Source organism: Leucopleurus acutus (genome assembly GCF_964270905.1).
Source record: "Leucopleurus acutus genome assembly, chromosome: 15".
NCBI classification, from domain to species: domain Eukaryota; kingdom Metazoa; phylum Chordata; class Mammalia; order Artiodactyla; family Delphinidae; genus Leucopleurus; species Leucopleurus acutus.
This window is the reverse complement of record NC_139157.1, coordinates 380248-405640: the sequence shown is the minus strand read 5'-3', so window position 1 is coordinate 405640 and position 25393 is coordinate 380248. Positions and strand designations below refer to the sequence as shown.

At 51.7% G+C, this 25393-nt stretch overlaps 1 protein-coding gene across 5 annotated transcripts in view; it reads left to right on the top strand.

Moving 5' to 3' along the window:
• FAM120B (family with sequence similarity 120 member B) overlaps window positions 1–20407 on the top strand; it is a 71815-nt gene extending 51408 nt beyond the window's left edge. For all 5 annotated transcript variants that reach the window (XM_082855818.1, XM_082855822.1, XM_082855821.1 and 2 more), the window contains 5 exons: window positions 1038–1244; window positions 2677–2785; window positions 5428–5520; window positions 11213–11264; window positions 19254–20407. In XM_082855818.1, coding sequence (XP_082711944.1) covers window positions 1038–1244; window positions 2677–2785; window positions 5428–5520; window positions 11213–11253 — 450 coding nt within the window. In that variant the 3' untranslated portion in view covers window positions 11254–11264; window positions 19254–20407. The remainder of the gene's footprint in view (window positions 1–1037; window positions 1245–2676; window positions 2786–5427; window positions 5521–11212; window positions 11265–19253) is intronic.
• The last annotated feature ends 4986 nt before the right edge of the window (window positions 20408–25393 follow it).

Genomic DNA, 25393 nt, shown 5'->3' with positions numbered 1-25393 from the left:
GGCGGGAAGGTGCCGACTGCCACTGCCACTCAGGCCCCCGAGTGGGGTGGTGCATCTGAGAAATGGAGCATTTGATCTTGCTGCACTTAAATTCAAACCTCACCCAGGGCCCCAGCTGCTGGTGTGGACAGTGCGGCTCTAGACAGACAGTACCCCGTGTGCGTGGGTGCACAGGGTGAGGGCTCGACGACTGAGATCAGGGAGACGGTGGAAGGTGCTGATGACAGCGAGGGGCAGATAGCCTGGTGAGGGCGCGGGCAGAGAGACCTGAGGGTCACGACCACGCTTCTCTCAATAAGGGAGGTGAGACCTGACTTAAAAAGGGCATGAACATCTGTCCCTTTTCCTGGTTTACTTCAATTTTGTAAACTATGTGAGATACATAATGACATTTAAAATCGCTGCTGTTTACTTTGAGCAACACAGATCCACCCGATGCCGACAGACTGAGTTGAACTTGCCTTGTTAACAAAACCCCGTGGACAGTTGCTGCCTGTCAGTTCACTGTGTGTGGTCAGCACAGGCCACAAATTCCAGAAACACGAGCGATTGAAGGCGAAGGGCGTCTCTGCAGGTTCTCACCAAACGGAGCCCCTGCTGTGTCCAAGAACAGGAAGGAGGTTTGACAGCAGAATAAATATTTTGTATGGGTGTGACCTTAATTTGTAAGAAGTAACAGACCATCAACCCTATGCAGTAATAAGCCATTTTATTCTTAAATGATAGACATTCGTGTAAAACATATCTAATAATGTTCACAGAACTCAGTGTGATTTTTAAAAATGCGATGACTCATCAGTGTCTAAAATGACCCTGTCTTGGCTTCTCTTCCTTTGCCTTTGCTTTTAAAGAAAGTTTCCCAGTAGGCCCGTGGCTGCAATCCTGTCACCTTCCTGGCAGGTCAGAGCTTTGGCCTTTGCAGCTCCAAGGGCGTCTCTGTGTGCGGAGCACGTCGCACCCCGAGGGCGCAGCGCCTCTGGTTCTCTGCCCGAGTGGCGGCTGCCTCCTCACCTTCTCTGTGCGTCTTGTCTCCACAGCTCGACCACGTCGACCCCAGGGCCGTGCAGCTGGGTACCCTCCTGGTCCGCGGCCTCACCACCCTGGTGCTGGTCAACAGTGCCTGCGGCTTCCCCTGGAAAACGTCGGACTTCATGCCCTGGAATTTGTTCGACGGGAAGCTGTTTCATCAGAAGTACCTGCAGTCTGAGAAAGGGTACACAGCAGAGGCGCTTGTGGAACAACACGTGAGTTCACAGTTTTCTTTACGCTTAGAAAAAGTAGGTTTGAAATCAGTTGCTCAAATGCATCACGAAAACTCAGAGTCCTCGGCTGGAGGTCAAAAGGGTCCGCAGCACTTTCTGTCCTCACGGTCATTTTACTTTAGGAACAGACCCCAGAAGTCCGCTCTGAGGAGCTGCAGATCCCAGGCTTTGAAATTGACCCAGAAGTCCGTGAGGCTGCTGGTGCCGGTGGTCTCCTCCGCTGTGGTTGTGCCTCAGGCCTCAGGGTCAGCGTTGCTGAAGCTTCTGCCAGAACCTGTGAGGAGGCGGGCGAGCAGCGTCCTGCCCAGTCTCACACATTTTGAATTTTCGAGTGCTTTCGCTGCTTTTCCCCTTTTTGAGTTAAGAATGCACGTTCCCTGCAGAGCTGCCTCTGCAGACATCAGACTAATTCAATAGGAGCGGTGATGATTTGTTACTTGAAAATATTCCCTGAAGGCTGACAGTTTAGTTGGGGTCACTGGCTGCTGTTCTGGCTTTGTAAGTACAACTGCTACACGGTTCCTGGAAGATTTCCAAGTCGGGCCCCGGCCAAGCTCATTTGGAACGTGTGTTAATACCCACAGGACCCTGTGATCAGCGAGAGCTGACTGTCTATGACAGGTCAGCGCTCCACGCCTTCACATCAGATGGAAAACATTACTGACTGATGTGCCGGTAGTGCTGCTTCACACACAGACACAGTCCAGGGCGTCATAGGAATGTAAGTGTTCAGAATTTAGAAGCAGCCACAGTTATGTAGTCAACAAAAGCAGAGTACTGACAAAAATGTCCTGTAAGTGTGGCCTTAGTACCGAATCAGTGAAAGGTAACAGTAGGCCGGGCTCATGGCCTGCACATCACCCATCGCGGACCCCTCCCTCCTTTCCTTCCTAATGTCTTGACCAAGTACAAAATGATTACAGGTTCACACTCACTGCTTTAAAACAAGTTAGGGCAGATAGGATCGAATATTCAATAGTACAGATGAGGCTGGAAGGGAAGGTCGCATGTTAATTTGTTGTCTGTGGCCTTGCTCTTTCCACTTACTGTCTTACAACCAAGAGGAACTGAGGTGATAACACATTACCGGCATGGATGTTTTAGGTATGATTGTGTGTTAGGGCCATAGATGTCACAGTAGAACTTGAAGGCCCCTTTGGAAATGCTTGTATAACCTACAGGGGACAGAGAAGGTGTAGTTGCCACTGTCGCCATTCCAGGGCGTGCAGGAGAAGATCAGTTTCTAAGAACATCTTGCTGAGTTGCAGTGTGGAAGCGAAACTGCAGCCACGCTCGCCCACACCGCTGCAGTGTCCTTGGCCACAGTGTACTGTGTAGTTTCACTCACGTAGTTGCGCCTCCCGAGTGCCTGCCTGTGTGTGACACTGCTCCGCCCCATCTGGTGTGTTTGCAGAGGCCCTGGCTCACCAGATTCCATGCCCTGAAGTCAGTCGTGTGCAAGGCCTGCATGAAGGAGAACAGACCCATCGTCAGCAGGCGGCACTGGCGTTCACACCACTCAGGTGGGTCCCAGCCTCTTGGTCCCGGGAGGGGCCCCACTGCCACGTGCAGCTGCAAGGAGAGGCTGATAAAATTGGAAGAAGACACAAAATTAAGATGATAGTGTGCTGCTGAGCGGTTTAAGTTCTGGTCCCCTTAGGAGGGAGTTTTCAAAGGGTTCATGTGCTGAGAGTTAAGGACCCTCCTCTGGGGCTCAGCCTCCTTTCCAGGAGGCCCTGAAGTACACACGCCGCTGGGCTGGTGGGCCTTTATTTGACAGAGGTTTGGACTTATTTTTTCTCATGATAAAAGTACATGAGAAAACACTTAGAATATAAAGAAAATAATTAAAAATGAAACCCAAATAACCTTTAATTCTGTCTCCTGAAGGTAACAGATGATGACAGATGTTTTCCTGTGTTTTCGTCTCATTATGATTATACTCTGCATGCTTGTGTGCTCTGTTCTCCTCGGCACTTGACTTCCAGCGTGATCGTGGTCACGGTGGTCAGGCTCCCCTTAAACAGAAGCCCCACCACCACACGCACTGCCTTTGCGTCGTAGCCCCCTGCCTCAAGCTTCCGTTTTTTCTCGTTATACTTGATGCTTTTCTGTGTGTTGTTTCCTTAGGATAGAGTTCCGTTGTTCACAGAATTATAGATCCAAACATAATTGGATTTTAGATAAATGTTGCCAACTTGTTTTCTAAAAACACACGGTCACTTCACACCTTCACCAGAGGGGTTAAGAGTTCCTGTTTCATGCATTCTTGACACCACTTAAAAGTTTGTTTTTCTGACTAATTTGATAGATGAAAAAGCCTGTCTCCTTGATTGGGTGCTTCTTTGTTTATCAGTGAAGTCGGACATCTTGTTCAGTAGCTCATTGTGTTGAGTTCATTTTTAATCACGTTCTCATGTCCTCGTTTGGGTAGGATCTCTGCCTGTAACTGTAGCAGCCCCATTTTTTCTTGATGGAATAGAGAATTACCCCAAATTCCTACTCCCCCAGACCGTCTTGACTTCTGCTCACACCAGCCCTGCACGTTTCGCTCCGAGAAATTTTGTGCCATGAGGTCAGTGAGGCCTCAGGTCGCGTCCAGCTGCTGCCGGTCAGTGCTGTGTAAAGGGGCTTCCGGCCCCTCCCCACTCCTAATGGTGACAGAGTCCCTCCTGGCCTCGCCCCCTCCCCATCCTTTACCTTTCTCCAGCTGCCTGGAGATAGGCGGCGTTTGAGACCCCAGAGCAAAAGTTTATTCCTTGCAGAAGAAAGAGGCAGCGTTCTCTCTGTGTCCCCTGTTCCCCACATCTGTTGGCAGCATGTCACTCAGGCCGTCTGCCCTGTGAGCACCGCACCAGGATTCCTGTCACTAGTGAGATGGTTAGCAGAGCAGTGGCAGGCTGGCTGCAGACGTGCAGATGGCAGGATGCAGGCTTTGTCAGCTGCAGCAGTCACTGGGATTTGGATGCCTGAGCTCTTTCTGCATTTCAGAGTCTGACACTCAGGCTTCAGAGGGCTGTACATGTGACAAGTTTTCTTGAAAGCCCTGAGACAGCCTGTGGTTTCACAGAGGTTAATGCTGCAGTACGGTCACTCCTAATACAGACAGGAAACTCTGTGATCTCTTTCTGGTGAAGTGTCCGTAAGATGGCAGACCTGGGTGATCCTGTCGAGTTACTCCAGATTATGGAAGAAACGGTTTCAGCAGATAATCATGAGTCAATTTACGTGATTTGGAAACTGCACCTTTTTTCTGTCCTCGATGTCATCATTTTCTTCACAAATACAGCCTGATATTCTGTGGTTCACTCCCCTGGGCCCCGGTGGCTCGCCAACACCACACAGGTTCTCAGTGGCAGAGCCCAGCCCCTTGGCCCCAGCCCAGCGTCCTTCGGTCACCTGCACGCAGCCGCTGTCTCCTCCTCCCGGGACTTGCCGGTGCCTTTCAGGCCGCTCCCCGCCCTCGGCTGGCAACAGTGTGCATGGAGGGCAGGGGCCTGGGGCTGAGCCAGTGCGGAGCCGCCTGCCCGTGTCCTCAGAGCGCTGGTTCGCCCCTGTGGCTGGTGCCGGGCAGGCTTGGCCTCCTTTCTTTATGGAATAGTGTGAGGTACCAGGGTAGTGTTTAGAATCACATTTAAATATGTACTTAGACTTGCTAGTACTGAATTCTGGTAGAGACAGACAGAAGAAAGCGTCAGGGTTTAGGAATTTAGAAGAAGAATTTAGAGTGAGCTGATTGCGTGCCGATGAAGTTTGCGGGGAATTGGGAGGAGAGCGTGGCCTGGTCAGGCCCACCATGTCCCAGAGCCCCGCGTGCTGGTGGCCAGCAGTGCGGGCCTGGGCCTGTGGCCGCTGCCCAGGGCAGCTGCCCGAGGAGGCAGAAAGGAGAACTTACTGCCCTGCTTTGAGGGACCTGACAAGATAGCCTGCTCGTCCCCCCCACAGACTCTCCTGGGAACAGGTTTAAGTGCAGCCCTGAGCCAACCCGGCCGCGGTGCCGTGGCCCCAGCATCTGCATTTTTCAGGGGCTTTCCCTGTGATGGTAAGGACGTCAGAAGTTTGGGAGCTGCCAGCCCAGGGTCACCTTGCTCTACTCTTAAACACGACTGCCATTTGGAGTTCTGCGTCTGGTAGCTGCTGACGTGCTGATCACGTGTCCCCACAGGGCGGAGGGGCCGACAGGGATCCAGCGACCACAGGATGAGCTCTGGGTACAGCCGGTCTGGCCAAGGACAGCACTGGAGGGACCAGGGGCCAGGTAAGAGGCAGGCGGGGTGGCGGCAGTGTTCCGGAGACTGCCTCGCAGCTGTTTTGGAAATATGTTTTATGTTTACAAGTAAATAAACAGATAAATGTACTGATAGATCTGATTGCTTTGCCTAGTGAAGTGGAGACGTAATTGCCATGCTCGGTGCTAGCCTGCCTCTGCTCACCGCTTTATTCATTTTCTGTCAATTTATTCATCTGTTCAAGACCCAGTTTTTTGTGATTTACTCAAAGGAAGGCTCTTGTAAAGGCTACATATACATACACCCTTCTAATAAGAACACAAACACATTTTCTTACGTTCTATGACTTGTTCTATGACTTTTTTTTTTTTTTTTTGCGGGCCTCTCACTGCTGTGGCCTCTCCCGTTGCGGAGCACAGGCTCCGGACGCGCAGGCTCAGCGGCCATGGCTCACGGGCCCAGCCGCTCCGTGGCATGTGGGATCTTCCCGGACCGGGGCACGAACCCGTGTCCCCTGCATCGGCAGGCGGACTCTCAACCACTGCGCCACCAGGGAAGCCCTATGACTTGGTTTTATACGTAAGAGCCTTAACAGTGTGATCTGGGAAGTAAGATGAATCCTTTGCTTCTTATGTGTGTAATACAGATACCTGGTTTGAACGCATAAAGATGAATTTAGTACGTTGTGGCCACGTGGACTCCGAGCCAGGCTGTGTGTGGACTGCTCGTCCCGCGGTGGCCTGTGGGGGGCTGAGTTCTTCCCGCTGGTTCTTGGTAGAATCTGCACTTACCTAATGTTAGGAGTCTGTTGTACGGTTCCGTGAGGCCAGAGTTTATGATGACTGTTTCGGAAATGCCCATCCCTGTGGGGAGAGGAAAGCTTCCCAGAGTTAGACTCACAGTTGCTGCAGCTGTTCCTTTGAGCTTACTTCACCTGCAGTCTCTGCCCTCACAAATGACGCCACCCTCTGTCACTTGAAGCTTCCAGGTGGGCTGGTTGAACAAAGTGAGTAAAGTTCCATCTTCTTAGAATCCCTGGTCCATTGTTGGGCCGGGGTTGCCTCCGCCCAGTGCCAGCTGAGTCATCTGAACGATCACGTAGTGCCGTGTCACTGAGCAGGGAGAATGCCCCCTTCCCATGACTTCACAGCGAGAAGGCGCTGAGGCTGGCTCGGTTGCAGACAGGGCACCGGAAAACCATAGGCAGGTCTGTGCACGCTCTGGAATCCGAAGGCGATAGCAATGCTGTGGACTCATGGCCGAGGGCGCAGCCCCTCAGACACTGGGCTGGGGGGCTGTCCATCCGTCACACCTGCGTCGTGCACAGGGACATGCTGCCGATGGCACTCATCCGTCAGCCCCATCCCCCTCTAGCTGGGCAGTGGGACTGCTTGGAAACAGGCAGAATTTCAGCTTCTGACTCTTGAGAACGATGGGCCTTCCTCAGGGGAACCAGGGGGAAGGTGTTTCTGAGAGAAGGAGGACCCTGGACAGATATGCGGAGGCCTGGAGGGAAAAAGGCGGGGCTCCCCTCCCCCCGCCCCCACTGGGTTACACGAGGGGTCCGAGGAGAGGGGCAAAGCCGTGCACAGGGGGCCACAGCCGCGGAGGAGCAGGGGCGGCCCTTACCCGGCCGTGCTCTCCCCTCGCGAGGGCCACACAAGATGCCCTTGGTGTCCTGAGCAGGGCGATGCCAGGAGGGGCGGCCGTCAGGCAGCAGACTGTCATCCACATGCCCAGAGCCCGCGGCCTTCAGTGTGGAGCCGGGAGGAAACGTCGTGCGGTTCTGACTGGGTTTGGGTCTCGGTGCTGGCCCTGGGGCCTCGAGGCCTTGTGTGGTGGGCTTGGAGCCGGGTGGGGGCCCGGATCCCCCACTCCTGATACGAGTGCGATGCTGGTCCCCCTGGAGTCAGGCCCCCAGCAGAGCGCAGAGGGTGGGGGAGCTGGGGGCCATCTTTAGCTGCCTGGCCCGGCATGGCCAGAGTCAGCCCTCCCTCCAGAGTCCGCTCCCAAAGCCAGGAGACAGGCCCCTGCCAGTGTCTCTCCAGCCGTCTCCCTTCCCCCCACCACCCTGCGCTCCCCATCGGGGCCTGGTGTTCTGTGAACGGCCACCTTCCCTCGCCCCTTTCGCTCAGGCCTGTGCCCCCTCCCTCCTGCTGGGCCTCGGGTCAGGAGAGCCAGGGTGGGAGGCTGCAGGTTGAGACGGGCACCGGGTGGGAGAGGCTGTGACCTCGGGCGCCTGCGGGGGAGCACTTGGCCAGCACCAGGCCATCCTGTAGAGGGTGTGTCACCTCGAACAGCTCCTGCACCACCCCTGGGCCTCATCATTGGGTGTCCGGCCCAGGTACCCCTAGTGTCCTTCTGGCTCTGAGCCCCGAGGTCCTTTGCTGCTGCTTTTTCACGCTGGGACAGTGGCCCTGCAGAGTGCGTTAAGAGGCAGACCTGTGTCCTTGGGACGCACCATCGGGTGCAGGCCTCGTGTTGCCCCACGCCGGGTGGCGTTGGGCCTGGTGCGCCCTTGAATTTGAAGCCTGTAGAATAGTACACGCTACAGACTTTCTTTTCTTACTTCACTTGGGTCCAGACAGGCAGAAGCTGTCTCGAAACCTGGGTCCACCACCTGCCAGAGGCCTGGCCTGAGCAAATCACAGATCCCCTGGGGCTGTTCCCTGACGTCTGACCTGGGGCCGGGCTCTTCCTGCAGGCTGTGCTGAGGGCTGGAGGGAAGGCACCCGTGGACCTGGCCTCTGGTGGCCCCTACGCTGTCCTTTCTGAGACCTTGTTCCTCTCCTGCTGTTAGCTCTAGTGTTTCCCTTAATATTTTCACGTTGACCTGTTTTATTAGAGTTATTAGTTTATTAGAGTTGTTTTTCTATTAAAAAGCAAGCAAAGTCAACTATACCTCAGTTAAAGCTGTTTTTTAAAAATAAAATAAAGGAAGGAAACAAAGCAAAGCTTGACTGTGCAGGCTTGGCCTGTATGAGTTCAGCCATCACTTGACCACAGGACCAGAAGCCATTGCTTAAACACCAAGTCCTCTCCAGGACATTGCCCTCAACCTGGTCAAAGCTTCCTCTGGTTGCCGGCCAAGGGCCAAGGAGAAAAGGTCGTGAATGTTGGCTTCGTCCTTACTTCCTTGTGATGGCAAAAATTTCAGGAGCATGTTAACATTGAAGGAGAAACAGTTCTCCTTGGATCTGCAGTAAACAAAGAAGTTTCTTCAAATTCTGTTGGCAGACAGGAGTAGTGTCTGGCAATTTCTCCTCGTGCAAATTAGAAAAACAGAGTGACTTTCCTTAGGGCGGAAGCGTAGACGCCCACCATCAGCCCTGGTTCCCTGCTGGGGAGGAATCTTCCTCTTGAGACCCCACGTGACTTGACAGCTGGCCCCCTGGGGAGTGGCAGGAGCCCTGCTGGTCGTGCGGAGGCCCAGGTGCTGCCCGCGTTCACGTATCCTACATGTGTGGACTGGGCCCTGTGGAGGTTGAGGTCAGGCTGAGTGGTGTTGGTGAAGAGAGCAGTGGACGGACGCAAGCCTGAGAGTAAGCAGGTCAGTGCAGAAGGACGGGGACACCCGGACGTTGAGGGCCTCTGGGAGGCTGGGGGCGGCAGTGTCCCAGTGGGACTGGACCAGAGTGCTGGCAGGCAGCTGGTGACTGGAGAACGAGGGGCTCCTCGTTGGTCTGGCGGGCTTTAAGGTGCTGGGAGGAATGATTCAAGGAAGTGGTTGGGTCTGGGGGAAGGAGGGTGAAAGGTTGTCACCTGCAGGAGCACAAGGCCAGGTGTTGCCACCACCTTGGGCTGATGAGAGGGGTCGAGGACGCATGCCAGCAAGGCCTGTGTGTGTCTGCTGAGTCTTCCCACCTGGTCTCGGGCTTCGGGCACGTTGGCAGAGCAGAGGCCCCCGGGGAAACGTGCTGTCTCTTCCCTTCTTCCTCCTCTGCCAGAGACCTGAGCTCTGGGCCCCACAGGTCTCACTACCAAACCTCAAGTGCAGGTCACAGGACCCAGGTCGATACGTGGACTTAAGGAACCGTTGACTCAGGGAATGAGGCCAGAGGTGCAGCTGCGACTCCTCTTTCAGGTGTCGGTGGTTCCCGAGCTGGTGCCGGTGCCTCCGGGGTGTTTTCCCTGTAGACCCAGCACATACGTCTGATAAGGGGTCTTTGAAGGAAACCCCTGCTCTGTCGGGGCCACAGTAGCCACCCCAAAGTCAAGGGGTGCTAGTGCCAGAGGGCTGGGGCTGAAAAACTTCCTCTGGGGGGCCACAGATCAGAGGCAAGTTGAGGTGGTGAGCGCTGAGTTGGCGTCAGACTTCGGAATCGAGGAGTAGGTGGTGGAAGTTCCGACAGGACGCACATGAACAGCAGGAGTGTGAGCACTCGCATGTTGCCTGACACGGAGAGTGCTCAGAAAATGTTACTGCAGTGCACGCATGTTTCCTAGTTGCAGATGTTTTCATATAGTATGTGTTTCGTACACACACACACACACACACACACACATTTGTATACATAAAGTCTTTTATTGGGACAGGAATATGTTTTTTCAGGTTAGGTAATCCACTTTTTCAGTTTTATGCTATGATTGAATTATGTCATCTTCACTTGGCCAGCACATTTTTTGCTGGGTATTGTCTACTTTTGAACTCCTGTTTTAGTATTTTTTGGAGATACTAAGGTAGTCCAAGCAGAAGGTTGTCACTATTTCCAGGGCAGAGTTAACAGGCAAAATTCTTCCTATTGGTGAAAAACTAAGAATGCCTCAAAATGAGAGTATTCAGTTACTGCCCAGAAGTTGGGAGATTTCCCACGGCCGCCCCCTGGCCTGATGAGAGGCGAGCCGAGCCGTTCCATTTGGGCCTGGCCGGCCGAGAGAGGTGAGAATCACAAGCCTGTGAGATCTTTCTGGGCTGAGATCCAGTGAACTAGGGGTGGGGACCCTGGACCAGCAGAGGTGTGAACCTCCCCTCACTAAGGGGGTGAACATCAAAGCTTTCGGAACTTTTAAAATGCTAGCCGGCAGCTAAAGTGAGAATGGTTTAACCTCTTGCATGCTGTTGGTGAGAAATGATGTGTTAAATTCCACAGTCAGTAGTCACAAATTTGCCTGTGATTTCTTCAGATTTTCACTTCTCTGTGGTAATTCTGTAGGAGGCCTGGGCTGTTGTAAAGCTGCCTCCGATCATCTGTGATAACAAGGGAGGGGCCTGGAAACCTCATTCTGGCCACTGCTGTGACCTCCTGCTACCCTCCTGGGGGTGTGGGTGACGAGACTGCCCATCATCCGTGAGCACGGCGGAAGGTGGGCAGCAGCCCCATGGGCAGGGGCAAGGAAGCCCTGGGCTCTGCTGCGGAGGGAACCACACTCGCGCTTTTCCGCATCAGCGGAGTGTGCCGTGAGCCGTCTCCACGTGAAGGGCCATTTCCAGACTTCACTGACAGCAGCGGCTGCGCAGGCGCAGCGCAGACGGTTGGAACTGGAGTTGAGGGGAGCAGGTTTGACGCTGCTTCCTTGCACTCACAGGGCTGCCTCTTAATTAATTGCTTCCTACTTTAATGGAATAATTATGGTGGCCAAAACGGAAAAGAGAATAAAGTTCCGGCCCCAAGTATAACTCAGGTGTTGTTTTTATACATACTTAGAAATGTGCCATTTTTTCTGTTTGAATTTTAGAGAAATTTGATTCTGAATTTTTGTTTTCATATTTATTTGGTGCAGGAAGTAGACAGTATGACCCTGACCAATGGAGAAGATATTAATCATCTTCTGGGTAAGTCCACCACTTATATCTTCAGAACAAATCACTTTTATCAAAGGTTGAAGTACAATATCTGTCTTTATAACACACATCTTTCATGTCAAGTGCCAAACTTTAAAAGAATTCAGATGTTAAAACCTCCCAACAAGGAGCTAAGTTAACTTGGTTTCAAGATGAGTTTGCTTCCTTCAGAAAAAGTGTGCACAGAAAAAGATGCAGAGTCTGGCCATGAAACCCAGCACCCTCCTTCAGAGTGAAGTAATCAGACAGTGCCTGTCTTCTCTGAGGAGGGGCTGACCTGGGGCTTCTAGACCCAGCATCACGTAAAGAGGACAAACATCCTTGTCAGTCTTCTCCCTCGTATCATATAAGAAACACCTTTGATGGCTTATTTTTAGACATTGTACCTGATTCCGTGGCCCCAAACGGTCATTGTTAACATTTTCATTCCAGTGTCTTCATCTGTGATGTGGGTATGGTTGGTTTCTTTTAATGAGTGGGAATCTCATTATATCCCACTTTTTCTAACTTTAACACTAGATAGTGAGGATGTTTCCCAAATGATCTTGTCTTTGAAGACATGATGTCTACTAGCTATGTCATTTTCCAGGAATTGTTTTCTAATTATAAATTCTAACCTAAAGTAAAGTTTCCAACCATATCTTCTGTTGGTCCTCAGAAGTGTTTGTATAGCGAAAGAGGTACCAGCTTCCTTCTCACCTTCCTGGTGGGAGAGGTAACTGCGTAGTCTTGACACAGCATGAGACTCGTGGTTCTGCTTCTGTTGTGTCATCCTTTTCATTTTGCACTTGTTAGGCTCAAGCCCAGAGCCTGTGCATGTGAAGACACACCCGGGTTCTCAGCAGACATCAGGCATCAGACAGGAAGCCTAATTTATGATGCCACTAATGAGTGGTACATTTGTTGCTCTTTGTCTGTGAGCCCTGCAGGGCTCTTGTTGTTAAAAAATATCTTAAATGAATCCAAGTTCAGAGAAATTCTTTTCATGGAGGAATTTTCAGATAATCCAAAAATTGAAATAGTAAGCCCCAGATTGTTCTGAACTCAACCCCTGAGGTTTTGATAATAGAAGAAAATCTAGATTAGGGGTTAGAAGACAGGCCCTTCATTAGCAGCTGTCTCCCTTTGGCCTGGAGCTGCTGTGACTCCCAAGTCCCCTTCTGGGCCACAACCACGACTCGGGAGAACCCCAGCACTCTCAGACATGCTCACCAGCGCTCATGAGACGTGTCCTTCAGTTGACGTCATTAAAAACAAAATAAACCCTAAACGAATCACAGTTCAGTTTGTAACTTTGCACCTGATGCTTCACCCTGACCGACAGCTCTGTGTGCATAGCTCCTGACTTTGTCTTGTGTTTGAATCCCATCTGGTATTTACCAAAAAGGGATATAGTCTCCCGCTATTTTAATACATGTATATCTCTTACGTTTGAAATATCCTCACCACTTCCTGCTGGTCCTTCTTAAGGACATCTGCATGTCTAGTCACTTTTCATTCAGTCTTGTAGGACCTACAACCTTATTTCCCAGCTTTGGAAATAGATCTTTTTTTCCATGTTTCCTGATGGGAGGGACTGGTCGTGGGTAGAGCTTGGTGTAGCTCTGGTGGGCAGAGCTCAGTAAAACTTTAATCTGCTTGTCTGCTGATGTGTGGGGCTGGGTTCCCTCCCTGTTGGTTGTTTGGCCTGAGCTGACCCAACACTGGAGCCTACCTGGCTCTTTGGTGGGGCTAATGGCGACTCTGGGAGGGCTCACGCCAAGGAGTACTTCCCAGAACTTCTGCTGCCAGTGTCCTTGTTCCCGTGGTGAGCCACAGCCACCCCCCGCCTCTGCAGGAGACCCTCCAACACCAGCAGGTAGGTCTGGTTCAGTCTCCTGTGGGGTCACTGCTCCTTCCCTGGGTCCCGATGCGCACACTGCTTTGTGTGTGCCCTCCATGAGTGGGGTCTCTGTTTCCCCCATTCCTGTCGAAGTCCTGTAATCAAATCCCACTAGCCTTCAAAGTCTGATTTTCTAGGAATTCCTCCTCCCGTTGCCGGACCCCCAGGTTGGGGAGCCTGACGTGGGGCTCAGAACCTTCACTCCAGTGGGTGGACTCCTGTGGTATAATTGTTCTCCAGTGTCTGTCACCCACCCAGCAGTTACGGGATTTGATTTTATTGTGATTGCACCCCTCCTACCGTCTCATTGTGGCTTCTCCTTTGTCTTCGGATGTGGGGTATCTTTTTTGGTGAATTCCAGTGTCTTCCTGTCGATGATTGTTCAGCAGTTAGTTGTGATTCGGTGCTCTCGCAAGAGGGAGTGAGGGCACGTCCTTCTATTCCGCCATCTTGAACCAGTCTCCCCAATTTATCTGGACTCTCTGGGGAGGCAGACAGGCACAAGAGGCCTCTGGTGGTACAAAGTTCCAATGCCTCGTAGAGTTCAAGGGAAGGAGAGAAGCCTGCTCTGGGTCCCCTCTGTGGTCACTAAAAAAATAACTTCAGTTTTAAACACCTACTGTCCAGCCACACAGCTTCCTGCCTCTAGATCTGGGTGATCCTTTGGTCAGATCAGGACCCCAGTCCACTTGTCCAGCCCCCTTCATTGGTCCTCACATTCCTTCTCTGCTGTATCCCCTCCCTGTTTACCTTCCATGATCAGTAATGAAAGTGACTTTCTTGTATCTATTCTTGACTGCTTTGCCTCTCTCATTTTACTATGTTTTGTGGTAAAACTGCAAACTTCGGTTAAATCCAATCCTTTGCATTTGTGTTGTGGCTAGAGAAAAACCCACAGTCACCCTTACCAGCCCCACCTTAACACTCACGCTCGCCGACCTCAGGGAAGCCAGCCTCCACTCTGTCCCACCGTCCACACGTTTCACCTCTCCTCCCCGCTTAGTTTTCCAGCACTCTCCCCAACCTCAGCCACAGCTGACAACGCTGCTTTCTGTACATTCCTACAGCCACATTTGCCCTCTTCAAGCATCAGCGCGTTATCAAATCTGAATTGTAAGCGAATGCCAGGAGAAATAGACAAATCCAGAATAACAGAGGGAATATCTGCTGTTGCGCCTCCTCCTGTGGGTGGACTGCCCATGAGTCTCTTCAGCTGTGCTCTCAAGTCCCCATCACCTGGTCAGTGGCATTGCTCCACCACAGCCTCCCTCCACCGCCCGGCTCCTGAAGCATCAGCTACATCCCCTGGTTATTCCTCCCATTTTGCAAAAACCCTTTGTAATCTGCTTTCTCTCCAGCAGTCACATCACTTCTTTGCTTTCCTTTGGAGAAAAATAATTTTGAGCCCAGACTCCTATAGTCAGCCAAATTAGCATTGTAACATCAGAGCAAAACATTAATACACTTTTAGGAATTGTAAAATTTTGACCAACAGATCTTTTCCAAGAGAAAGTGGGTATGCTCTAGCAAAATGAGCACTTCAGCTAACAGGGATGCGTGGGATATAGGAAAGTGTTGAACAAAGAAATCAGCAAAATGTATAGTTATTGCTGTATAATTATTAACTGTAAAAAATGAATACGCAAAAACAATTAGAGACTAAAATATCAGAGTATTATAAGGAAAGTTATGAGTGTTTCTGGGGCATAAGATGAAAAGCAGTGACTTCCCTGGTGGTGCAGTGGTTAAGAATCAGCCTGCCAACGCAGGGGACATGGGTTCAAGCCCTGGTCTGGGAAGATTCCCACATGCCGCGGAACAGCTGAGCCCGTGCGCCACAACTACTGAGCCTGCACTCTAGAGCCCGGGAGCCACAACTGCTGAGCCTGTGTGCCACAACTACTGAAGCCCATGCACCTAGAGCCTGTGCTCCGCAACAAGAGAAGCCACTGCAATGAGAAGCCCACGCACCGCAACAAAGAGTAGCCCCCGCTCCACAATGAAGAGTAGCCTCTGCTCGCCACAGCTAGAGAAAGCCCACGCCCAGCAACGAAGACCCAACACAGCCAAAAATAAATAAACAAGTAAATAAATTTATTTATTTTTTTACAAAAAAGGTGAAAAGTAAAGGCAGACTAAATTTTTTATCTTGCTTAGAGAGAGAATAGGTTTTGAATAAATCTAGCAGTTTTTAGAAAAATGTAAGTTTGCGTATGTTTGTAAAATGTAGGGGTACACTCTAGAGGAAAGAAAGAAAGGGGGGAAGAAAGATGATAGAGGAAAATCTGTCATACCCTTTATGCACCTGACATAAATCAAAATTATAAGCAACATACAAGGAGAAACAGACCCAATAAGAGTATATTTAATACATCTCTCTCTCAGAGATACAGATCAGGTAGACAAAAGTATGATATACATTTGAATAACTTCATTAACAAGTTTACTGTAATAGAAATATACAGAACAATATATGCCCTCTTTATTTATATTATTTTCAAAAATAAATGGGCAGTTAAAAAGTCTAACTGGGTATTACAGGTTCCAAAGTAAATCTCAACGAATTTAGTGAAAAGCAGAAATCACATAAGATATATTTTCTGTCCACAAGAAAATAACTTAAGAAATCAACAACAGAAGGACAAAAAGCAGAAATCTTCCCACTTGGAAATTAATCTACCATTCTGAACTTTTACTGAGGAAATCAAAATCAAAATTACTTTTAGAAATAATAATGAAAATACTACATTCAAAAATTCATGGCAGGAGAGTGATGTCAGGGACGATGCTGCAGTAGGAGGCTCCAGGACCCATCTGCCTGGACAGCAGTTGTACTGGCAGAAACTGTGTGAAGGAGCTGTTGTGGAACTCTGGAGTCTGAAGGCCTGCAGCTTCCAGGGGAAGGCGTGGCTGGTTAGTTGTGATTCATTTCCATCCATCCCCTTTGGCTGCCCATCCTCCAGCCCTCGGCAGACAGCCGTGTCCTCGTTCCTAGTGCAGCTTGCTGGAGCCAGGATGGGCAGTGAGGTCCTGGGCCACACATCAGGCTTCTTGATTGCTGAGGGACAGGCGCTGGCCGCCACTGTCTCAACCCCACAGTATTTAGAGGAGCAACCCCTGTGGCGCTTTTGTTTCCTCTTTTTTCCCTTTGTGCTCTTCTGGAAGCCAGACATTAAAGGGTTAGGACATTCGAAAGCAAGCATATATACAGGGGAATTTAGAAAGCCACCACACATGGCCAGGGAAGGGTGCAGGCTCAGAAAAGACGTGAGCAGGCCTCACGTGTCCCCCTCAGGCTGGTCCCCAGCACAGAGGCGGCAGCCACAAACAGCAAACGCCAGGAGACGAGGAGGATCAGATCTCCAGGATTACCACAGTATACGCTTTAAATGTCCAGTTTTCAGCAGAAAATCACAAGGCATACAAAGAAATAGGGAGACGTGTCTGGCAGCTAAAACTGGCCTCAGCAGACAACAGTGTGACGGCATCAGTTCATCTCTGACCTTTAGCTTTGTTGTGGAGGCCGCTGTCAAGCTTCTAAAGTACCACTCACGTCGTTGAGGTTTTGTTTCTATCTCCGAGGTTTGCAGAGGAAGGAAGCTGGGTCTGAAGGCGTTTGCCTCCTTCGTGAGTGACTCGGTTGCGTCCTCCTCCTTTCCCTCCGTGGCCCGCAGCCTGCCCTCACCTCTGCACCTCCCTCTTCTAATCCACCTTTATGCTCTGATTAGCACGTGCCGTTCTTTCCATTGTCCTGCAGTAATGGAAGCTTCAGCTTCAGAATGGACGTTCCAGATTCTTCATTATCAAGATTTGGCCGCATTTGCTTCAACTTTCCATGTCTTTTCTTTGCTGACTTAACTCTCTTTCACTTTGTTAAAAGACAAAGTAAAGCATATTAAATTTTTAAGAGTTTATTTGAGGAAAAAAGTCAATTCAAATTGGGCCGCACCAGAGCAGAATCTGTTTGGAGGCGTCACCAGTAAGAGCCGGGAGGAGGCGAAGCAAGGCCCGAGGCTGCTGGCCGGCTGAAGCTCGTAGCCTCTCTGGCTGCTTGTGATGGGTTGTCCTTAGGTTTGGGTTCCTTGATTTCAAGGCATTTGAGGGTTTGCTTACTTAGGCTGCTAAGGCCTTGGAGCCAAGTCAGTCTGATGGCCCCTTTGCTTAATTAACAACCTCTACACACTGGGTCTGTCTCTGGCCTGTGGTGAGGAAGGTGTGTCCTTCACTCTCTAAGGAGGTCGGTGTGGGTGAGCTTCTAAGGAAAGGCCTTAGGCCTGGCCATCCTGATGGGCCCCAAGTCAGGGACGTAGAGCACCCAGCCCAGCTTCTTGGCACACACCTGACCACCAGCAAGAGCTTCCAAGGAGCCCCTGCTCAGGGCGGTGGGGGAAGCCAGTCCATCTCCAGCGTGGCCCACCTGCTGAATGGACGGTGACATGAAGCCAATTCACATCTTCCAGGTTCGGAAACTTTTCTCAAGTGATTCTGTGATGATTTCCTCCTTTCATTTTCTCTGCTCTCAATTATTTGTCTCAGAGGTTAGACACTGTATTCTGAGTCCTATAATTATCTTACATTTTCCTCCTAATATCTTTTTGTCTTTTTACTCTACTTTGTGGGAAATTTCCTAAACTTTATTTTCCATCCTTTCTGTTAATTTTTTAATTGTGCTGTTTTCAAATTCTGAGAGCTCAACACACTTAATTTTTATCACATTTTCTTCTTTGTGTCAAGACTGCACGTTTTCTCTCACATCTGAGATTAATTACACCCGTAAGTTCGTTTTATTTTGTTTCTCTTCCTTCATAGACTGTCCTTCCAAGTTTCTTTTTCTGTATGTTTGTCTTGGTCTCTGTTTTTACTTTAGTTTTTTTCCTCAGATGCCAGGTGACTCTTGAGTGTCCGCTCTTGTTGAAGAGTCAGGCATTAGAAAGGGGATTGGAAGTCTGTGCCTGGCGGGCCTTCTACCCGCCATCTTCTCAGTCATGGGACCCCTGTGGAAGCCCTGACACTGGAATCCTTCGCTCTGTTGCCTCGGGTTGCTCAGTTTCCTTAGAGCAGAGACCTCTAGTTTCTTCTGGAGGCACAGAAGGGGTGACGTAGTTGAGAAAATCTGAAGCTCTGCGTGACCTTTGGAAACAGGGTGAGGGGCCTTGGAGTAACCTCCAGGTTTCTGCCTTGTGTTGGGTTGAGATCTCAGTAGCGTTGACTTGGGAGCATGGGGGGAACAGCAGTAACCTGTGGGTGTGTTGCCCTTGAGACGCCGACGCCGCACACGCACACGGATGCAGGCGCACACGGCGAGCACATCTGTAGAGAACTAGGAATAGCCCCTGGGGCACCAGCACCCACAGACCACGGAGAAAGGGCAGGTTGAGGGAGAGCTGCCTGAGGGTGCAGGAGGAGTTGGGTGCAGGTGCCCTGGGTCGCGGGGAGGAGCGTCTCAGAGGGGAGGGGCTGGCACCTTCCAGCATCTCCGAGGCAGGAGCGACCCACAAAGAAAGGATGATGTTGAGCCCTGAGGACAGCAGGGGTCACATGGAAGAAGCACATGGTTGGTGGCGTCAGATCAGGAGACCCGTTGTGGGCCTCCAGGCCACACTCAGTGAGGGGGCACCGCAGGGGCAGGGGGTCCCTCAGCTTCTCCTAGACCCTCCTCCACATCCAGGCAGCACAGCACCCATGCAGACACACACGGCCTCAGGTGTGATGCTTCCTGTGGAGGGAACTGCAGCTGACACACCCCTCCTTTCCTGCTCACCCCCCCGCACACCCAGGCCCTCCAGCTTAGGAAGCTGTCCTGTCCTGGCAGGAAGAGCGGGCTGGCTCAGAAGATGCGGTTGCCACGGAGACTCACGCAGCCACTTGTGTTCCAGGCAGTCCAGCCAACGCCTGCCTGCTGGGTGGGACAGAGCCCTGTCACCATTGGAGAGAGAATTGGTGTAAAACTTGGACATTGAACATAGTGCCTCTGGCTTACCTACAGTCAAGACACATCATAAAATACACTGTGTTTCACACGTTACCGGCACCCAGTCCAAGACGTACATGGGACGTGGTGTGTGTTTTAAACTCCGTTCCCCTTGTGCATTTCACAGGCAGCGGGTAGAGAAGGGAGCCAGGAAGACAAGGCAGAACTGAAGACACTCACGGAAAACCACCTGCGACATGTCGCCCAGAAGCATCACTGCAGCTTCACCCCGAATACACGTATCGTCCTAACAGTGAATGTAAATGCAGAGACGCTCGTGGGAGCGGAGAACTCAGCCACACTGCAGGAGGCCTCTGGTCGGCCGCACGGCAGAGGCCTCGCTGTCTGTCCAGAGCGCGTGGTTACAGCTCCTGCTTCATTTTCACACAGCCCAGTGCACACTCGTGTCTTCGTACAGCTGTCCTTGAGTTAAAAACACGATTTCACAGAAAGTTACTTTCTCACAGTGGTGGGCCCAGGCCTCTGACATACAAGGATCCTTGTAAAATGCATTGATGTGTCCATGGTACAGCTTTTAGGTTTTGATTCCTTGTTTAAATTTGTCAGAAAGGCCATTTTGTCAGGAGTTAGAGTTTTCTACGGGTGAGTGGAAATGACTGGTTTGTGGTGAGCATTTTGCTCCTAGGAATTAGCCAGACCTCATCATTAAAGGAGACACATGCAAGAACCAGGGAAAAGCTGTGACCCATCCAGGAGCGGGGCACCAGGGCCGCATTCCACGTGCTCTGTTCCTCGGCACTCTCCACAAGGTCCACAGGGAAGCCTGCAGCTGTACAGGTGGTCTGGTCGGGTTTGCCATCTCTCTGCGTGTCGTAACGGTGATCTGTGAGTGGTGTGATGCAAGTGTGTGGTTTATGCCAAATATAAATGATTAGTCTGTTACTAATGAGAAAACATGACTGACTTCTTTGCTTCTGTTTTTCATGTGGACCTGTAGTTAAAGTTCTAGAGCTGGAAAGGCCTTGGGGCTCTAACCCAGGCCTCTTAGGTAGCAGACGACTCCCACGAGGTTACCGTGGCGACAGCAGGGTCTGGTCCTGACTCTGCCTGGCCGCCTCCTACTTTGTGGCCCCGGTGTCCTCATCTTCAAATGCGAGTCACACGTACTCCCTAAAAGGAAAAAAGTGATTTCTGTGCTGATTTGTTGTTCTTCTAATGTGATTTAAATTCGTGCAGACACACCTTAGATTCCTTATGCTCACAGCTCTTCCTTGATACAGCTTTCAATCTAAGACATTATGTAGATGAAAGGAAGCTAAATTATGAAGCAAATAGTGTCAGCATCACAACCCCAGTAGCTCTCCATGGGCTGCCGTAGCCTGTGCTGGAGGAGGGCTGTGCCGGGACAGTGGCGGCTGAGCCTCTTGCAGGGCCTGCGGTGGCGGCACAAGGGGGAGCAGAGCCTTGGGGGGAACGAGGCTTGGGGCACCCTGCCCCGGGCGCCCACCCACCCCTGCAGCTGTGGTGCGGTGGGTCCTTCTTGTGCCTCGCGCCCCTTGGTACCAGGCCGGGAGTCCCCCACTTCGCTGCTCCCTTGAACTGATAGAGCTTCTGGGGGACTGGGTTTCAGGAAGGCTCCTGCCTGAACTGTGCTGTGGGAATTTCTGCAGCAGCAATGTGTGTGTGATCCCGTGGAGGAACACAGCACGGCAGGGACGCTGTTTTCGTCTGAGATGAAGTGTCCTTTTTTAAAGTACTAATTAGTTGGATTTTATAAGTCTGATTTTTTTTCAGGTTTCAACACCCAGAATTTGGTTCTGTTCATTTTTTTCCATCCTTCGAGCTTCTTGTTTAAAATTTCAAGCTCTTTCAGGCACCTGCCACAATTTAGGAAGAAAAATAAATAAGCAGGCACCACTATTTCCTGACTCACAAAAAAGAAAAAAAAATTTTGCAAAAGGGAAATGAAGCACAGGTGTGAGGCGGGTCTGTGTTTTGTACGTGGTATTGAAGCTTCGGCTGGTGACACACAGGTGACTGGACATCTTCACCGGTCCTCAGTGTCAGCCTGGCTTAGTGCCCAGTGAATTCCTCACCCCACTGTCCTGCCGGCTTTGGGGAAGAGCAGGCTTGCGGACCATGATGTTGTCAGACCATGAACTGCGTCCCTTGGTGGAAAGAGGGACGCTGAACGCCATGTTCTGGGGAAGCCGGAGTTCTGTGTGGGGAGAGGGGACCCGGGCTGCTTGCAGGTGCTGCGTTTGGGGGGCCCCGCAGGGCCTGATGCCCATAACTTCCTCCTGTTTGATGCCAACGTGACCCACGGCCGAGCCGGCTGCCTCCCTGTTAGTGTAGCAGAAGCTGACTCGTGGCTTCTTCCGTGGCTCCCGTCTCCCAGATGTTCTGGGAGCTCCTTGTGAAGCGTTAAGAAGGGCTGGAGCTGGCTCTGCAGACTGACCGTGAGACCCCATCCACGGAGGTGAGCCAACCAACTGTTGGCAAACGTCCCCTCACGTCGAGGTCCTGTGTGGTTAGAAAACCTACTCCCTCACGGTCTCAGGTGGCACCCAAGGCCATGGCTCGTGCCTCCCCCACTGTTCCCGGCCCAACCGAACCCGCCTTCTGCGGAAGCAGCGCGGGTCTGCGGGGCGGTTATAGTTCTGAATGAGGAGGTGGATGGTGAAAGCCGGCTTTATTAGAGGTTGGGTAAAAACTGAAGTTGACTTCAACCTTCTCTGTTCGGCAAGTTGTCTGAACTAAAAAGAAGGAGAAGCAGCAGCCTCTCCAAACCAGACTGGTCTTCGCGTCTCGGTGGTTTTCCCAGAAAGCCTCTCTCCTGGGGAGCCAGGTCAGCGCCCACAGGACACGCAGGGAGTTGCGGGGGAAACGTGTGCTGGTGCCGACGACTAGGTCCCCGCGGGCACCCAGGTCAGCGCCCACCTCTGCCCGGAGGTCAGAGCCGGAGGGCAGGGGGTCCGGCAGGCAGTGACTTGAGGGCAGGAGGGAGCGAGGCCCACTGGTCACGGCTTCGCGCCTGGACACTTGTCTGCACTAGAGCCACTGAATGTTAGTAAAGCTGAGCAGCCGGGGGAAACCTCTTCCGGAAGGTTCCACGGGCTGCAGGTTTCTCGCCGGCTGTTCTACAGCTTCGTCGTCTCCTAACCCCATTTTCTTGGAGGCAGATCCGGCACCAAGATCTGTCTTGTGGTTTGATTCGGCCTCTCCAGCCTGTCAGTCCTTTGCGTTAGCAGCTAGCTCATAAGTTTGTGTAAAATGGCGTGAGATACACTCTCCCTTTTCTTGATCCATGTAGCTGTTAAAATTCAGGAAAAGCAGATGATTCGATTAAATTAAGCCACCAGCCTGTCTGTTGAATCAAATGTTCAGGCCACAGCCCTTAACTTCGGATCCAGACCAAGATAAAAGCCTGTCACGTGTGAAGAGATATTGAAATAGTCTGAGCCACTGATACACATCTGGTGTCACCCCAGCCTTCCTGTCCCAGGCAGCAGGGCAGTGACAGGTCACCCTGCCGGGCGAGGGGGATGCAGTCAGCTCGAAAGGAGGAAATTGTCTAATCCCTTTGGCGTTGGTCTCGGAGCAATGCACTTCTGAGAAGACAGTACCGCAGTGGCTGAAGGGATCGTATGACTCAGCATGAGTCGCCAATTTAAGGCTACGGAACTTTCTTTCTTTCTGAAAAGGTTTTCCCAAAGAGTCATGCTCTTTTCCCCCCCCCCCCCCTTAGAAATCCTCCTCTTCCTTTGCTCTTTTCTCATATTCTGGGTTTCAGCATATTTCCTTCTAACAGCTGGACCTTTCCAAGTCTTAAAGCTGGATTAAAATCGTTTTAATCCCGGATGGTATGTAGCGAGGTTCAGTCCCTGGCCCTCGTAGAAACGTTCACAGCACATTATAATGAGCTGATTGTCAAACTGAATGTTTCTGAGCTTGTGTGGACAGACGTCAGGAAAATCGCCTTGTTATGTTGGATATGAAGGATTTCTCTTTCACGGAGGAGCAGCAGATCACTACAGTAGACTCCCAGGCTTTGGTGGCCCCTAGCAAGTACACAGAGTCGTAGAAAATGTGCTTTTCATCCTCTTGGGAACAGTTCTCGTTCTTACTGGTCTTAGACCCCTTTTATACCTAGAATCTATTGAGGACTCTAGGTTACTGCATTGAAAATTAAAAAGGGTAAAAAACCTTAAATGTGTATTTATTAATTCATTTAAAAATAACATATTTCCTCCAAAAAAATTAGTGAGAAGAGCAGCATTCTTTTGCACTTTCGCAAATCCATTTAGTGTCCGGTTTTAGGAAAGACAGGAGGCCGTCTGCAGCAGTGCGCCATTCGTCTGAGAGAAAAGGAGGACCGGCCCCAGGCCTGTGGCTCGAGAGCAGGAGGCCTCTGGTGCCTTTTCAGAGATGGACAGGCTTCCTGGAAACCATCCCACACTCCACAGGCAGGAGTTCTCTGAAGGCAACTGCAGTGGAATCTGAAACCGCTTCAGTAACTCCGGCCCAGCGTGTGTGACAGGCATTGGTCTGCCCTGCACTCTGGGCGCACAGTTGTGTACCCTGCTTGGTCATGTGGAAAATACTGGCTCTCTGAGTTCTGCAGTCTTCCAAACGCTGGCATGTTTCCTTACACGAGAGTCACACTCGCTGCTGTCGCCCGCAGCTCCGTCTGAGAGCTCTTCCCTGAGGACACCCTCCAGCGGCTGTGGCTCACACAAGGGCTCCTAACTCTAATTTTTGCTTGAAATTTCAGATTTCCTCATTGGCAACAAAACTGTTTCTGTGTTGTTTTCCCTGAAATGACAACTTCAGCACCTCTGGAAAGGGAAAGTGGGAAGAGATACGGGTTAGAATTTAATGCATTAAAAAAAGCATCAGAAACAAAATGGCCAAAAGCTAACGCAGGACAGCCTGGAGGAGGCGTGGATGGAGGTGTGGGAGCCTGGGGACAGCGGAGAAGCCACGTAGGTTGACGCAGCCGTTCTGTGGGCAGACGTACTGACGGGACATTTGTGTGGGAGACTCTGTCCCCAGGGTCCAGATAGGAATTTACTCTCGTCCTGTCCATACAAGGCTCATTCTGAGTCAGGCAGCCCGAGGAAGAGGGAGTGTCCGACCTAACAGGGGCCACAGGACACGTTCAGATGCAGCTGGGACAGAGGAAGGTGTGGCGTGTGCAGGGGTCTGCTCCCGTCGGCCGGGCTGGAGGCTGATACTTAAACCTCCCACGAAGGGGGTCAGACCAGATGCGGTGAAGATTTACAAACAGCACAAGACGCAGAATCCAGGGTCACACGCTGGCTGGTGGCCAGGCAGCGTGACCACATGCTTCCCGCCCTTGAGTCCCCAAAGTCCCCACGAGGACCTGTCTCTGCCCCACCCTGTCCCCGAAGACGCTGAAGGAGACGTTTAATTCTCCTCCTTCCCACAGGGAAGTGCGCTGCTTCTGTAAAAGCCGCAGGCACAGCCCAGGGCTGGCAGGGCTGCTCACTGGGCTCTGGGCCCCTGGTCGTCAGCGTCCCACTCGGCTAACTGAAGCCCAGCTGCACACACAGGCGCTAATGTCCGTGACGCAGCACCAAGGGGAGGGCAGGGAAGGAAATGTCAGGGTACCAGGGCGAGCGCCCTGCCCACCCTCCATCTGTGCCCACGGCAGGGCTTACGGGAGCATATGCTGCCTGTTGCTCACTGACCATCTGCTCCGAGTTGCTGAAGTGTCCCCGTTACCGTGGCAACACAAACACTCCCCGGTCAGGTTTCACTTTTATCTGTGCTCTGGAATGGGGCTGGGGAGGGGTCGGTCTTCCTTCCTCCCGGCCCTGCTGCCCCTCCCTCAGCGCTCCCTCCGCCTCTGGCCTGGCCCTCTCCCCCCACTTCGGAGCACGTACGGTTGGAAGGAGAGCTGGCCAGTCTGAGAGCTGGGTGGCCGTGTATTTCTGTTCGCCTGGCGCCTGACTCCGGAATGGACCCTTCCCCAAATTTCAGGCTGGTGTCTGCGGGCTGAGTCTCTGCCCGCACGGGAGAGCTCCAACTGGCTGGGACACGGCCCCTTGGCCAGGGAACATCTGTCCACCCACGCAGTTTGGGGAGCTGGTTTAATGGGACAGATGGGTGGGCTTTCGTCAGCTGTTAGCAGGACCGTTTCGTGGGCCCTGTTGTGGGATCCACGTCCCTCCCGGCAGCGCCAGGGGGCTCCTTGCAGGGGGCGCAGCTGCGGAGCCTCCTAGAGAGTCCGTGTTTTCAGCTGGGGTTGAGAGCTGCTGAAGGGAGCGGGCCGGTTGCAGC